The sequence below is a fragment of the Neolamprologus brichardi genome, chromosome 19 (assembly GCF_056152115.1).
Source record: "Neolamprologus brichardi isolate AB-2024 chromosome 19, ASM5615211v1, whole genome shotgun sequence".
Lineage (NCBI taxonomy): Eukaryota > Metazoa > Chordata > Actinopteri > Cichliformes > Cichlidae > Neolamprologus > Neolamprologus brichardi.
Genome location: NC_142122.1, coordinates 2065277 through 2081033, shown reverse-complemented (window position 1 = coordinate 2081033; position 15757 = coordinate 2065277). Strand labels below are relative to the sequence as shown.

General features: G+C 44.1%; 1 protein-coding gene across 3 annotated transcripts in view; it reads left to right on the top strand.

The window, feature by feature from the left end:
- col12a1a (collagen, type XII, alpha 1a) overlaps positions 1-13279 on the top strand; it is a 47440-nt gene extending 34161 nt beyond the window's left edge. For 2 of the 3 annotated variants that reach the window (XM_006800622.3, XM_035912033.2), the window contains 18 exons: positions 58-196; positions 751-893; positions 1242-1351; positions 5003-5161; positions 5400-5477; positions 6106-6192; positions 6641-6694; positions 7007-7102; positions 7408-7461; positions 8352-8405; positions 8658-8711; positions 9228-9299; positions 9381-9416; positions 9493-9559; positions 9646-9828; positions 9998-10075; positions 11105-11275; positions 12486-13279. In XM_006800622.3, coding sequence (XP_006800685.2) covers positions 58-196; positions 751-893; positions 1242-1351; positions 5003-5161; positions 5400-5477; positions 6106-6192; positions 6641-6694; positions 7007-7102; positions 7408-7461; positions 8352-8405; positions 8658-8711; positions 9228-9299; positions 9381-9416; positions 9493-9559; positions 9646-9828; positions 9998-10075; positions 11105-11275; positions 12486-12613 — 1763 coding nt within the window. In that variant the 3' untranslated portion in view covers positions 12614-13279. Of the gene's footprint in view, positions 1-57; positions 197-750; positions 894-1241; positions 1352-5002; positions 5162-5399; positions 5478-6105; positions 6193-6640; positions 6695-7006; positions 7103-7407; positions 7462-8351; positions 8406-8657; positions 8712-9227; positions 9300-9380; positions 9417-9492; positions 9560-9645; positions 9829-9997; positions 10076-11104; positions 11276-11620 lie in introns of all 3 variants that reach the window. The other variant, XM_035912034.2, reaches the window with a different exon arrangement.
- The last annotated feature ends 2478 nt before the right edge of the window (positions 13280-15757 follow it).

Below are 15757 nucleotides of genomic sequence, written 5' to 3'. Positions count from 1 at the left end.
GCTAAATGCTGTTATGCGGTACACAAGGAGGTTTCTCTCATTGTTCTTCCCCTCCAGGCTTCAGGATGCTCGAGGCGTTCAATATGACAGACAAGACATTCGCTGCCATGAACGGTGTGTCCATGGAGCCGGGCTCCTTTAACAGCTACATCGCCTACAGGCTGCACAAAGATTCCTTCCTGAACCAGCCCACCAAGTAAGAGCTGAGGGTGTGCATAATTGCAGGTTACTGGCCTTATCGCCTGCACGCTTCATTATTCGTAATAAGGTTCAACAGCCTCTGTAGTCACAGAGGTCTCCCCGATGCTCAGGCCTGTTTATTGCTGCAGCTCGTAGAATATGAGGTGTTAGCAGGAACATTTTGGGTGTAGCGTTAAGTCCCAGGACCCCCACCCTCCCACCTTTTTCTTACAAGGAGAAAACAAATCACAGCTGAGTCAAGTGCTTTGTTGTTCAACACTTGCACAACAGCTGTAGTGTCCAAAAGTCTTCTTAATATGTTTATAATGATGCGGCTTTAGTGTGCAGCATTTGTCTCAATGCACACAAGTGGAAACACTTTGAACCTGAAAGAAGACAGAAAATCCTTTCAACATGTGCACAATTTAATCAAGGCCATGAAAAAACGTCTACTTGTGTCACACAGTAGACGTCTACTGTCACACAGTAGACGCTTTATTATGCATATCATTATTATTCTGCTACAGTAACGAGCGTCTGATCACAGGGTGTGATTCTTCACATTTACAGGGAGATCCATCCGGATGGTCTTCCCCCTTCTTACACCATCATCCTGCTCTTCCGCCTCTTGCCCGACACGCCCTCTGAACCTTTTGATATCTGGCAGATTGCCGACAAAAACAACAACCCTGAAGTCGGGGTCACCGTCAACCGTAAGTCTCCCCTGCTGAATATTCTTACCCTGAGCTGTACACTTTTTAAAACCGTACTTTGTTTTTTTGTATAAATCTCTAAAGGTGCTAGATAGTTGCAAAACTTCAGGACATTCTGCTTGAAATACAATTGGACTTTTTTGTTGTTTAACTCTTAAAACGGCACCTTTTTCAAACCGTGTGCATGCACATAACCACAGGAATTGTCCTAATCCCTCCGAGCCTTCCCTTTATCCTTCCATTTATCCCGCTCTCTCTGCGAGCATGTGTTCTCTATAGTCTGTGCTTTGCGTGCCACTGCGCTGTAACACACTGTCAGGGATTCATCAAAGGCTCTTCTCTTTTCAGCTTCCAGCAAAACAGTCACGTTCTACAACAAGGACACCCGAGGAGAGATCCAGAGAGCCGCGTTTAACGAGCAGCAAGTGAGGCGGGTTTTCCACGGCAGCTTCCACAAGGTAAACATCGGGCGTGATTCTTAAAGAGAGGAGCAAAGGGACATTTTGGCTTTACTGTGAAAGACTGAGAGTCTTTTGTTTGTCAGTTGAGCGCTGCGTCTCCTTTCTGAAGGCTTTTGTGTTTTCAGTCTTTTCACGTCTGTTTTTACATCCTTTCGCACTCTGCGGCTTCTATGCCTCCTTTCTTTTGATTGAATTACCTTTTAATGTGAAGATGTGACAAAACATTCAGGGTCATGTAGCCGTATCAAAAGGTTCCTGCTCTCAATCTCAAAGTGTCAACCTGCTGTCAAAGTGGCCTCTTTTTACACATATATTTCTTTAATTTAAGCCACGGCCAGTGAATATGACAAATGGGCTGTGGAGGCTATAAATAAGTTTTAAAAACTTTGGCTGGAGGAAAATTCTGCTGCAGACTGTTAGAGTGAATCATGGCGGTCTGACCACATCAAGACTCTAAGCTTTCCTGGTAGTTGTTAGATGAATTCCAAACCAATCTGCTCCTTGCTGCATCCATTTTTATGTGGGTTCAGTTGACTTCCTTGCATTTTTTCCACAAACAACACGAAATGTCTTCATTTAATTCCCCAAAAGACATTTCTGCAGGTGCATGAAAAAGCGTCTTTCACCCGACCTCCCCGTCTGCTAAATGTTCTCTGTTTTCAAACTAAAAGCTGAAGTTTCAGAGTTTAAGTTAACGCTGAAGATATAAAAATCAGTAGCCACCGTGATGAATCGGCTGAAATTTGCTTGTGCGATTGGTGGAGATTTGGGCTGGAACGTGTGCTTTTCTCATTGTGAAAGCAAGGAAACACATTATTGGCTGAACGCTGCAAGGACAGCGAGCGGTGGATTTAAGGCTCCAGGATCCAGATGTTTGCAACTGTCTTGATGAAACATTTTCTTTATTTTGAAACCATCATCTGCTCCAGATTTCCTGTGAGGAATTAAGCCAGAACTCCTGTAGCGGGCGCGTATTTAAAGATTCGTGAACATCAACTGCTCTTCAAACAATCGGCCAAAACCTCTCGTCTTACACAGAATATCAACAACAGCGGCTTTCTTTCCCTTCGTCGGTTTAGCCACTATATTAGGAACACATGCCGGGCTTACTACTGTGATAAACACCATTTGTGTAGTATGCTTTTTCTCTGGGCTACAGAAAGAGGTAATAGAGACATGGACTGTCTTTGTGGCCAGTGCGAAGCATCAGTGACTTCAAAACATCCCCTGTTATGTTTCAGCACAGTAAGACGGTATATTTTACAAACCTGGAAAGATTTACGATGCTAAATTGATCACTGGGGGGAAAGCGGCTGGTTTCGGTGTACTCCAAGTCACAACCAATTGCATTTGCTATTTCTAGACAGCGTCCTCCGTATGTAGTACACTCGTCCGTTTATTCTAAGGTCATCAAAGTAAACGACCCTTTTCGACGTGCAGACATCTTATCTGACATCAAAGTTTGCCACCCCACTTCCTGACATGAAAGAGCTCAGCGTGAGGTACTGGCTCAGAGATCAGAGCCTGCAGCAAATGACGTTTTAGTTTGACCGTTTAGCATCTACACAGCTAATTGCAGGGTGACTTCATAATGACTGCGACCCTGGAAAATGTTGGGTCAGGATTGGATTTTAATTGCATCACAGTCGGTCGAGTCTTCGGCGCGTGCGATTGCGCGTGCATGTGCGTTCTCTCGGACTGGGTGAGCACTGGGTAGTCGGTTTGCGGTGCGATAGTTGCTGTTGCATGAGCTGGCGAGTCTGCAGCGGTCTACCTAGCTGCTTATTTGCTGGTCTGCTGAGTAAATGCCGCTGCTGACTGCTGCGGTGGAGTGTGTTTACATGTTGTCAGTGGTTTTGCAACACTTTGTGGCTATTACAGACTGACCTCAGCATGTGTGTGCGCAGGCTGAGCCAGAGTGACCACTGATGAGACCGTCACAAATGATAGTTGGGGTTTTTTGTGTGTGTGCAGAAAATACAGATTTAGTGAAGACTTACTTTCTAACCTTACGCCTCAGCTTTCATTGGATCAGCTGGTAGAGGATATCATCTGCTAACTGGAACTGGATCAATCTGTCTGCAAGCCAGTCCCGATGCTTTCAGTGGAGTCTGGATGTGCATGAATGTTAGACAGAAAGCACTTTGTGTCTTATAATCAGGTTTTTGACTCAGTATCTTCTGTGTCCTTCAGGCTAGTTAATAAAGAGTAACCCAAGCTGGGGAGGTCGTGGTCAACTGCTACTTAAACATGTGGGATCACTCTCTGAGATGACTTTAGCAGATGCTAACCACTCACTAGTCCCACTGGGGAATCCCCGCCCCCCACCACATTTGAATGATGGGAACCTTGCTGGTAACCAAAGATATTTTCCATATGTCATGATGACCAATCGCGTGTTCACTGCTTAAAGTTTGATCATGTAAGTTGTTGTAATAGTGAAAAGTACATTTTAGTTTGCGTTGTCTTCTTTCATGAAGGCGGTGCCAGGTTTCTAATCTTCATTTCTGACAAAAAAGTCGACAAAGTTAAAGATAATTCAAGCTTTGCTGAGTTTTTTCATACACCTGCTTATTAACAGGGCTTTGAGTCTTTTGAGGTTCAGGATTGGAAAAAGAAATGTAGGAAGACTGAGGACGGAGCCCAGAGCAACAACATGTGATGTGATATAAATCTCGGATGTCATGTGCTTTGGAGCGGCGACGGTGTCAGCTTGAAATCTCACCATATGTGCTGTGATTGCGGAGTGTTGACACAGCAGAGCACAGTGAAACCGTCTGTGTTAACAATTGATGAATGAAAGTTGTTCGTCTGTCAACGCTTTGCTGCATTTGGACAAGATCATTTAACGGCAACCATCAGCTGAAGGAGCGCTGGTCATTATTTTTCCTGAAGCCTCAATTTCCAGTGACACTGTTTTTTGTTTTTACTGTGTTTATTTATTGGTCAGTGAGGTAATGTGTACAGTATACCATCCAACCATGTTTTGGTAAGCCCTCAGGAGCATCGTGGCGAATTATATCCACGCCAGGACCTGGAGATAAACAGCAGCCCTCTCTCTTTGTGGTCTCACCAGATAGTTTGTTCTGTTTCCAAGGAAGTAAACTATAATTTTAAGATTGATTGCCAAGAACTATGGCCTAGTCTGTGGTTGGTATAGCTTTGTAGAAAGAATTGGTAGCTTGCTTTTCCTGACATAAAGAAAGCTTGTCTGACTGTTAGGCAGAGGAAAATTTGCAACTGTGAAGGGAAACTATGGAAAGTGTAGGACTTTTGATGGCACACCGCAAAAGATATTATTTCAAGATGTGGAGCCGGGTCCTCTGAAAAGGAAACTTCAGAAACTGGCACTTTGTCACTCTGTGCTGTTATACAAGCACTTTAATACCACATGGAGATGCCAGTGTTGTATATTCCCACTTTATGGTCCATTTATCTGTGGAGGCATCAAACAGCAGCTCAAAGACTAAACATTTCTAGTCTCATGGTTTCACTTTCTTAAAAAGAAAAGATTAATATTTAACCGGCAGCCAAACCAGCTTTTCAGAAGCGCCAATGTTCTTAGAAATATTTGCCAAATAATCGTTGCAACCAGCTGAGGAGACAAAGATGTTAACGGTGCCCTCTCTTCATCCGTCCCTCCTGCAGCTCCACATCACTGTCTCTCCAGAGAAAGTCAAGCTCAACATTGACTGCCAAGAGGTGGCAGAGAAGCCCATCAAAGAGGCCAACAACATCACACTGGATGGCAATGAAGTGCTTGGCAAGATGGTCAAGTCTGGAGGTGGAAGGAGGCAGTCTGCTACAGTAAGTCAAAAAAAATGAGCTGGGACTCATTAAAACTGCAAAAGTTTGGAAAAACACTTTTGGAAGATCATCTCTTAAATTTCCAAAGAAAGAACATCCAAAACTTCTTGTCCGTAGATGCACAATTCACTTTTAACTGCTCCCACCGAAGGCGTCCGTCTTTTCTGTATCTCAGAGGATCAAACTTTTAACAGCGTGGGAGCCATTTGTTAACAGCCTCTCTCCTTCTGTTGTGTAGTTCCAGCTCCAGATGTTCGATATCGTCTGCAGTTTGAGCTGGATCAGCCGAGACAAATGCTGCGACCTGCCTGCAACAGTAAGAACAAGTGTCGTAAACAAGCCAGTGGTCGGATGTTCTGCCACATTTGCTTCCCATGTTCTCTCTGAAGCCTTTAATCTTTGCTGTTAGCTGTAACACATCTCCAGAGGTCCACTGTGACTGTATACACTATCCTGGCTTTACAGCCCAAAGTATACGTCTGCTGGTATGTGGTCATTAAGCAAAACACTACAGTGCTGTTTGAAAAGAAAGCGCCTCAGCTGGCCTCAGTGGAACCTGTGTAATTGTGCTAATCGCACTATTGCCATCATGACCTCCCGATTACATGAAAACAAACGCTCTTTTAGATCACCAAGCACTCACTAAATCACAATTACTTTGATGCATTATGGTAAAAACCGGATGCATGCACATTTAGGCAATTACAAGTAATTCTTGTGTAATTTGCATCAGATATGAATCCATCATGTCCATGATTGCAGGCTTATATAACACATCACATCGACCAATCATTTCCACATAGGTGGACGGCGTTTGGTCCTGAAGCTTCATGATGACCAGAGTTTGTTGGGATACTGTTGCCTAATTGTGCAAGACTTCGATTGTCAGTTGGTGTTAAATCTGCAATAATAATGTGTTTCTGCTCAACTTTGGTCCTTTTCAGAGAGATGAGGCCAAGTGTCCATCCCTTCCTCACTCTTGCACGTGCACGCAGGACAGCATCGGCCCCCAGGGACCTCCTGGACCTTTGGTACAGAAACTCCCTCCATCATCCCTTAATCTGTCTTCACTTCCTCTTCCTCTGCGTGTCTTCACCTGATAAAGCCGTTTTCTCAGAAGACAGATATTTCAGAGATGATGATGATAAAGCCAGACTGTCTCTGTGACAGTGACCATACAGCTTCACATTTGCACTCAAACACACTGAGGATGTTTTTTTTAATCTCTGGAAAGAGCATTTGAGGATGAGACAAGTGGCACATGTGAAAAAAAAAAGTGGGCTTGGGGAAAAGTGTCAAAAGATAAATGCCTGTCGGAAAAACGGCAGTACAGACGTCTTGAGGAGAGGTCTGGAATATGTGGGCTTGGTAACCTCACTAAGCCAATGCAAGGATTTCGCTGGCTTTGGGGCTTTGGGGGTTTTGGAACTTGCTCCTGTTGTTACACTCACTCGGATTTCTGGCTCCTCACTTTTCCAGGGAAGCCCGGGCACCAAAGGACCTCGAGGAGACAGAGGAGATCCTGGCAAGCCTGTAAGTGAAACTCGACATCACTGTAAGCTAAACTAAATCGCTTTTTTCAGGCTTTGATTTTATGAGGCTCCTAAAGTAAAGTTAGATATGTGATAAATATGCTTCGCGATGCCATGGTATTTCGCAAGCTATTGCAAATTGCACACATCTGAAGCCAGTTATCGACTGTATGTTTTTCCACAGCTACAGTTAGAGGGGCCTATGTTAGGTAACCTAAAGGCTCGTTTCCCGAGGCCGTTAGCGATCATTGTCTATGTGCAGTTAAAGGTTTGCTGTGTAACATTTCGTTGTATGTTTCGGTTAATGCTTTAGGGTTCGATGGGTCCACGTGGTGAGCAAGGACTTCCAGGTTCGATGGGACCACCAGGTCCACAAGGCCCAAACGGACTCTCTCTGCCTGGAGAACCGGTGAGTTCATCCACACTATCACTGTTTTTTCTTTAAATTACCGTTCACATGTGCTGATAAGTGAAGTTTGTGTGAAAGTTCATGAATAGCTGATGTAGTTTCCATTTTGCCAGTGAGTTGGATTTATAACTAATGTCAAAACATCACACTCCCCTCGACGTGAAGAAAGACCAGAGGGCTCGCTTGTGATTATTTTACCTGCAGATGTTCTTGTGAAAACAAAATCAATCACAATCACAGGTTCACCGAAAGAAAACAACCCAAAGACTAAAGCACGCTTGTCTTTTCTCATCCTCCATCTTCAGGGTCGCCCAGGACCGAAGGGAGATCCCGGAGACCCAGGCATGCCCGGTCTGCAAGTACGTACTTCTCTTTATTTTGTGGTTTGTGAGCAGGAAACGGGAGACTATCCACAGAGAGCGGTGTTGCTACTGGAGCCTGGATTTAGTCCATATGGCTGGATTAAAACCACACTCAGAGTGGGAGGTTTACCATGCCGTCCTCAGGGAGTCCCACACGCTCAGATCAGCCCACTGATTGACAAACGGTAGAAGGCCGCTGATGCAGTTAAATTATTATGAAGTGCAGGCTCGTGTTACCAAAGGGGAAATGGGGAATGGAACATGTTCTTCTCCAGCCTTGTAACTGAAGATGATTGGGACGTGGTAAAGACTTACAGTCTGTCTGAAGTTTGAGCATCTTTGACTTATGGCAGAAGACATCCTGCTGAGCTTGTGGATGAAAATGAAGGTCAAATAAAAGAATCTTTGAGGTTGCTCAGATTTTTTTGACTGTCAGAAGCAGATCTGAAGTTTGGCCAGATCCATTAGATATAATAGTTGGGAATTTTCTGGATTTGAGAGGCTTGGTATTGCATAGCCATCATCGCTTCACTCATCCAGCCAACTCCCACCGTCCAGTTGCAGAGAACCTCACTATTGGCCATTCTGGTCCTTGAATAAGCAAATTCAGACATGAGAGAAAGTCCCAGAGCTCGTTGGCAGCATTGTGATCATTGCTTACATAATGCAGCTTATTATAACAGCCTAAGTACATTTCTACAAGACGTCCTACGTCAAGAGACAAGAAAGAGGTTTTCCTACCAAACGATGTACTGTTTTTGGCTCGACACTGAGGAAAATGCAGGATTTTTCTGTTAATTCTAGGTCAGCGGGGCCACTGGGGAGCTCTATAAACGTCCTGTTCTTGATCATTCACATTTGATGAAGTGTGTCTGCCTTTTTCCCAGGGTCCTCTTGGACAGCGCGGTCCTCTGGGCCCCGTTGGACCGAGCGGAGCGCGGGTAAGCTTGATCGTCGGGCATGCGTTGTATTCACACTGTGTTCAAAGCCTAGAAATACTCAAGCACATGTTTTACATGCGATCAGCCACTTATACACGGCCGCATGTTTGATGTTGCCTCCATGTTCTCACTTACGTCAGCCAGAACCATCGAGCCACTGCCTATAAGCCTAATGTAAAGACACACACAGAGGCTGATGTATTGCAGGGATGGGGTCTCCAGTGTGTTGTTATCCATGTTGTTTCTGCTTAGGGGCCACCAGGAAAGGAGGGACCATCTGGACCCAGAGGCCCACCAGGACCCATGGTGAGTGTGGAATTGTTTGTGTTGAAAGGAGCCAAATAAATATTCAGTGGAGTGTGCTTTATTTCCTGATATATCTGCAACAATTACTCCTCTGGCTCCACGGCGCATGAAAAGCAGGCTGTAGTCTGCAGCTTCCTCCACCGTTACCAGGCTCGTGCGTGCATCTCATTTCCTTTTTCTGCGGCTTAAGGAGGTCTGAATCCACTTAATCCAGCCGCCATGCCAGCCAGTATAGAACGCACACGTACCATACCATCCTGAGTGCTCCGCGAGCCATTAGCAGCGAGCGTGTTTGTGTAATTGTGTGTGCACATGCTGCTGTGCATGTTTCCATCTGTTCTTGGCAGCTTGTGCCACGTGCCCCCACGCCCCCCCAACCCGCTGCAGATGTTAAAGTATAGCTCCCTACCTAAAGCTTGTTATGCAACTATTAACAGGGAGCAGAAGTTAAACGTTACGATTACGATTTACTGTGCAGTCGTTTCAAATAAAAAATGCTTTTCTCCTTTTTTTTAGGGAAATCCTGGAAATCCAGGTGTTCCAGGAATAACAGGGAAACCAGGAAAACCAGGAGATTCAGGAAGTCCAGTATGTACTGAATAACGTGGCATAAATATAGGGGTGGAGGATGTGGTACGCTTGTTCTCATGTTGTTCCTCTCATTAACAGGGACCTGTCGGCCTTAAAGGAGAGAAAGGAGAGAGGGTGCGTATCGTCTCCTCATCACTGTTTCTAATGCTTTAGGAAACAATCGCTTCATGACAACATCTTTGTTTTCCAGGGAGATTTTGCATCCCAGAACATGATGCGCTCCATTGCCCGACAAGTTTGCGAACAGCTTGTGAACAGTGAGTCAAATGTTTCATATAAATCTGGGAATTTATCTTAAATGTTTCTGTCCTAAATCTCTCTGATGCGTCCTCTTTGTTTGAAGGTCAGATGAGCAGAGTCGACATGCTGCTCAACCAGATTCCTTCCGGATATCGCAGCAACACTCCTGGACCACCCGGGCCTCCGGGCCCTCCTGGCAACACGGGATCCCGCGGAGAGCCCGGACAGCCTGGCCGAACTGGTTTCGCTGGAAACCCTGGTTTACCTGGAAATCAAGGAGAAAGAGGTGCAATACCAGCTCTGTGTGGTTTATCCACAATTCCAAACAAACACTTTAATCAAGAGTCACCTCAGTTGTGTTTCATAGACACCCTGAACATTTCTCCTTTTCGCCTGATACGAGAACTTGTTTTCATTTGTTTGAAAGCGACTTCTCCTCTTTAATGTTTCTGTAGGTTTGCCAGGAGAGAAAGGAGAGCGAGGGGCTACAGGAAACGGTATCAGAGGACAAAGAGGCCCAAGTGGACCACCAGGTAACACAATTCATCTTTTTGAAGTGAAGTAGGCCATAGCGAGAAGAAAAAGAGCTGCTTTAAGCTGGTTTTCTGTTGAACATCGTTCTCCAGCTGCTGCAGACAGTCTGCTGCTCTCCCACTGTTCAAATTTACAACTCGATCAAGACTAACACAGTTTCGCCGTGACAGCCTTTTCCAACCTTCTTGGTGGACCTTTCTAGGACAGAGAACTCCCACTGGCCCCATTAAAACGACACATTTCAGCAAGAGGCTGAAATTTACCTACAGTAACTGTGGCTCAGGATCTTTGGTTTGGGCAGCTGCGCTACATAAATTTTTTGGAGAGGCCCCAAACATTTTCCCAATTCTTTCCTTTCTTAAAGATTGATGTGATGTGTGCATAGACATCTACAAAGACGTCCACGGTAAATGGAAAAAGAATTTCCATATCAGCACCCAGGACGTCTTTAGACCGTGCTGCAGTTCAAGAAAAGGAGAAATTGTTTGAACGAGCTTGTAGTTTTCCTTAGGTGAAAATGAGATCTGGTGTGCGGCCTTTAAAAGTGCTCGAGAAAGTTTCCGTTCCCTTGGGAAGTGATTCCTAAACAACAGGAACCTCCTATTGATGTCTACCCCACACCGAACACTGACATGTCTGTTTCTGTGAATGAAGTGAGAAACAACTAGGAAGTCCACGCTGATGACTCACACACACTGTGTATGTGTGTGAGTGGGGGGGTCAGATTGTTGTACAATGAGCTTTCTTTAGTGGCTTCATTGACAACACATGGGCTCACTTAAAGGAGAGAAAAAAGAGGAGGGAAAATTCCATCGTGAGTTTCGCTGTCTAGACAGACGGGGCCGGGGTGATTCCAAACAGCCCACACTGCATCCCTCTCTTTAATCGAGCCACTGAAAAGTTGAAATTACAGCTCTGCTGCCCTGTGGTACCCCCACCATTTCCACAGACGGGTTGCGGATGATGTCAGGAGCTGTAGTACTCCCTACTCAGGTTGGCTTCACTCGCCTTCTCGCTCCCATTTGCAGGGCCACCCGGAGAGTCACGAACCGGATCCCCGGGGCCTTCTGGCTCCGCTGGGCCTCGTGGCCCTCCAGGTCGTCAGGGCACTCCAGGCGTGAGGGGACCATCGGGACCACCTGGGTACTGCGACTCCTCTCAGTGTGTTGGCATTCCTTACAACGGACAAGGTTACACAGGTACGCTTAATGCGCTGTAGGTCCTGCATGGTGCCACATCAGAGGAAACTCCAAGTGTATGCACGGTTATTAGATTGGCAGCTCATTGGACAAATCCAATGGATGGAGGTATGAATGCATTTTCAGTTACTCATGCTGCTCTGTTGAGCTTTGTTGGTTTGCATGTGACAAACTTTCAAAAATAGCAACTTTTTCCAATAATTTGGAACTTGTATATTTAAATACCTCCATACATTTAATGTCCAGGTTTGAAACTGGCATGTAAAGCATTCTAGCTATTGGTCAAATGAGATGCTTTTTACTTTGTTCCACAGAAAACTCACACCTTGTTTGAACTATTTTCAGGTTTTGCATAGTAAACGTTCTAAGTCAACTGTGCTGCTTACACTTTGAAGTCCCGTTTCTGAGATGTTTGGCCGTTTGCTATGGGGCATGTAAGGATAAATCGCCACGGACATGATTATTGAACATTTAAAAAGAAAAAAAAACAAAACAAAACGAACGGAGCGGACTAACATCATCTCACAGCTACAAGCTACGGTGATGGCAACCTGCTGGTCTGTTTGCATCTTGAACCACAAACCGTTGGGAGATAGAAAGCAGAGACTGAGCACTTCTACAGAGGAAGGAGCATGTACAAATACCACCCAAAACAAGTACTAACATAGAGGAGTTCATAACTGAGAGCAGCGTTAATGTAGAGGTGACACGTGTAAATAAAACTAATGTTTTGCCTTGTAAATGATTGTATGAAACGAGACATTTCACTAAAAATCAAGTTAACATCTGTATTGAGCTCGTGCCTTGTAACCCTCTGCTTACTTACCATCAGCATAACCCCTGTTTATGACGCCTGAGTGCCCTAAACAGCTCTGGTCCAGACTGAAGCATGTTTCATTTGTACTTTTTAATCATCGTGCTCTTTGTGTACATCGGTGAAAATGGTGCTAAATGTTGCTTTCCTGCTATTTCTATTTGTCTTTTATAGTATCAGCTGGTTATGTTACTATGTCTTTTTATTCAATATCTTGTTGGGTTTTATTGTAAATGTCATCGCAGCTTTTAAAACTTCTTGTTGTTACTTTAGAGAGAAGCAGTTTGACACAGGGCATTTTTTAAAGTCCACAGTGCAATATAATTTAAAATTGTGCATGTGAAAAGTTGCAGAAGCAGCCTGTTTTTTGATTGGCCATCCTCAATATGTTTCTAGCCAACCGGTACCCACCTGAACCCGAAGTAGTGAATATACCTGTGGAGCCAGCTGGAGAGTTTGAGACACGAAACCCCAGAGGAAAGCGATCGCTACCACAGGACAATACAGAAACACTAGCATCATAGCTACGTTAAGGAGCGGTCAGAAAGTCTTACAGGAACACTTATGTGAGGATGAAGCGATATCCAGAGCAAAACTAGTACTTATATGGGTTTGATACCCCTGGCTATAATGAACATATATATTTTTTTGATGTGACAAACTTTAGGAAGATGAATACAAATGTACATGTTACAAACCTGTGTGCTTGCCAAGTGTCTGCTTGTAATATAACCGCAAGTGTTAATCGGGCTTCGGTGCACTAATCGTGCAAAATCCCGTCCAGAGATGTACATCGTGTATGTTTTTGAACACTCTCCATCTACCCATGTCGTTTTCAGTAAGTACAGCCGTTTCAGTTAAAAAAACATCGCCCCTGTGACATTGTGACCAATTTGTAAACCCGCTGATATTCTGACTCTTTGTAACAAGCAGCATTTCTTTTTAAATATTTTGTTTTCTTACCAAAGGTGGAATTGCATAATTGTGCTGTATATTTACTGAGGATTTCTAAGGCAGAATATAGTTGTCATTTCCTATCGATGCAGTTTCGATTTGGTTGCAAGACTATGGACATAGGATTGCTCTTTTCATGTTTTAACTGCACGTTTTGTGAATTCCACACAGCCTTATTTTCTTATTTATTTCTGAAACGAAAGAGGCATTTTTCAATAAAACTACTGAAAATGTAACAGTTGTTTGAGCTTTCTTATCGTTTTTCTATAAACTGAACTTTGAGTCAGAAACGTCAAAGGTCTGTTCGAAATTCCTCTAGATGTTTATTTGAGCGACAGAACCTGTTTTTCCTCAACATGAGACCTTCAGGAAAAGACTTTGAAGTGGAAAACTTTATTTATTTTGACAGCTAAAGATATTTCGAGCCTGTCAAGACAACGAGAAGAGAAAGAAAGAAAGAGCTACTTCACAGTCTTTGACATGCAACCGCTTGGCTTTGATCCTATCAGACTGCAACAATAAAGCTTAGAGATCCATAAGGAAACAATGTAGTGGTAACTGGGCCGATACCAGCACTGGAAAAACCCAAAGATTTACGCACTTCAAGCATGTCTAATGGTGAAATAAGAGACGTATGAGGTAAGCTACAACTGACAAGTTTCTGTTTGTTGCGATAAAGGGAAAGCATGTCTGAGGAGGGGTTCTGCACAAATGCCACAGATTAGAGCTGCGAGTAATGTCCTGAGGTCAAGCTCGGCAACACAAACGTGGAAACCTTCCACTCTGGACGTGTCTTACCTTTATTTCCTGATGATGAGCACATGAGGGTGTAAAACAGCTGCTACATGTTACACAAAGGCTTAAGTGAAAGTACCCACAGCTGATGGTTCTCACTGCTTTAGTTATCACATGGTTTCTCTATTAAGCCCCTCCCCTTTTTCTTTTATAGTACTTACAGACATGTTTACTGCGACATATGGAAATGTATCCACACCTGTTTTTACACGACACAGAGTTCACACTGCGTCTCAACATACAGCAAACACATTATCATCTCAACATCATTCGACGACGACGCCCAAGCAAACTCTGAGGCTCCTACATTTGCCCCCATTTATAAAACCACATCCAAACGATACCGCGTTTCCCCCCAAACTTACTGATGCCTCACTGTAACCCACCTGGTCTGGTTGAGTTTGATGGCAATCCAGCGTCCATCTGTGTTCACTTTGTGGCCAGAGTTTCAAGTGGGCCGCTCTAGCGGTTGTTACGCACTTCTGTTTTATCTCTCGAAAAACAGCAAACAAAGCACTTTTTCAGCTACAGTGGGAAGAAATATTTGTAATGTTATGGAGCATTTTATGACTTCAGGGAAAAGGTTTTGGAAAATGCACATATTTGCTGAAAGGATGAACAGCAAAGCTGAGACTTCTCATATGCTCTCCAAGCTCTTTAAAACCCCTAGGTTGTATCATATCTGTTCATCTGAACACTCGCTGGGCCCACGTCCTCACTTTAGGTTTGACAGCGTTTTAGTAGGTAAGCTGAAAGGCCTGGGTGTGAATTGAGCTGCAGTTTGGGGAAGGCCTGGAAGGGGACTGCTCCCGGGCCTGGCAGATCCCCGTGTTATAAATACAAGTGAAGAAGTTAAACAATTGTTAAGTGGAGGGAGGGTGGGGCACTTGAATGAGAACGAACAGCTTGTAGAACTGGGGAACAAAAAAGATGAGAACTGGAAGGAGCATGTTTGGAGGTCCTGCTCCTGAAATTCTGATACTTCATCTCCAAAACAAGTTTTACCTATAGAGTGTTAAGGGTTCAATGCACATGAGAATTGGCCTCTCTTCTCATAAGAGATTGAAAATGTGACGTCATTCAGGGGTAAAACCGCAAAGGATTCTGGGAATTCGTGGCAAGCGGTACTAGCGCACGCAGGCTTTCAATTGAAATCAGTTACACAGCGATAAAAAGAAACACAAAAAATGGCAAGAAGCTGTTGTATTATTAACTGCAACAGCCGGTCGCACGACAGCCACGGGAAGCCGACGGTAAAGAGATCGGTTGTTATCGGATTACGTCGTTGAAGAGAAATTGTTCGAGCCATGTTTCCGAAGTACCAAAGAGGCGACGGATGGCCTGGATTGCAGCCATTCAAAGACCGAATATAACGTCCCAGAACATCCAGCTCACAGGTTAGTCTGCTCCAAGCATTTCCACAAAGGTCAGTGTTTTGTTGTAGTTAATACGTCATTTTATATAACATAATTGGTGATATAGGTTACAAGCAAGTCTGGCGCTGAACAGAAATTGTCGCTATGCTCCTTTGTTTATTGTGCATAAATAGTGAATTGTCCTGACACAATATTGCGTTTCGCTTCTGTTATTACCATGGTACATTGACAAAAACATATACTTTTATTCACAGGATAAAACAGGTTTTTTTGTATCACTAATTGCCCAGTACGATTACAGCATACAATATTATTGTCACTGCTACATTTCTGTGATGAACCAGAAATTATTTCCACTACTAATTAATTACTAATGAGCTCAAAGGTCCTATTAATAAACGGTTAACGAATTTGTATTTATGAAGATGATTTGTGAGACTGGTAAACCTATAGGTACGATGGTCTTTCGTTCTACACGGTGCATTTCATGGTCCTGTACCCATCCGTCAGTAAACTGTTCCTGGGCTTGTTGCAGTGACCTGA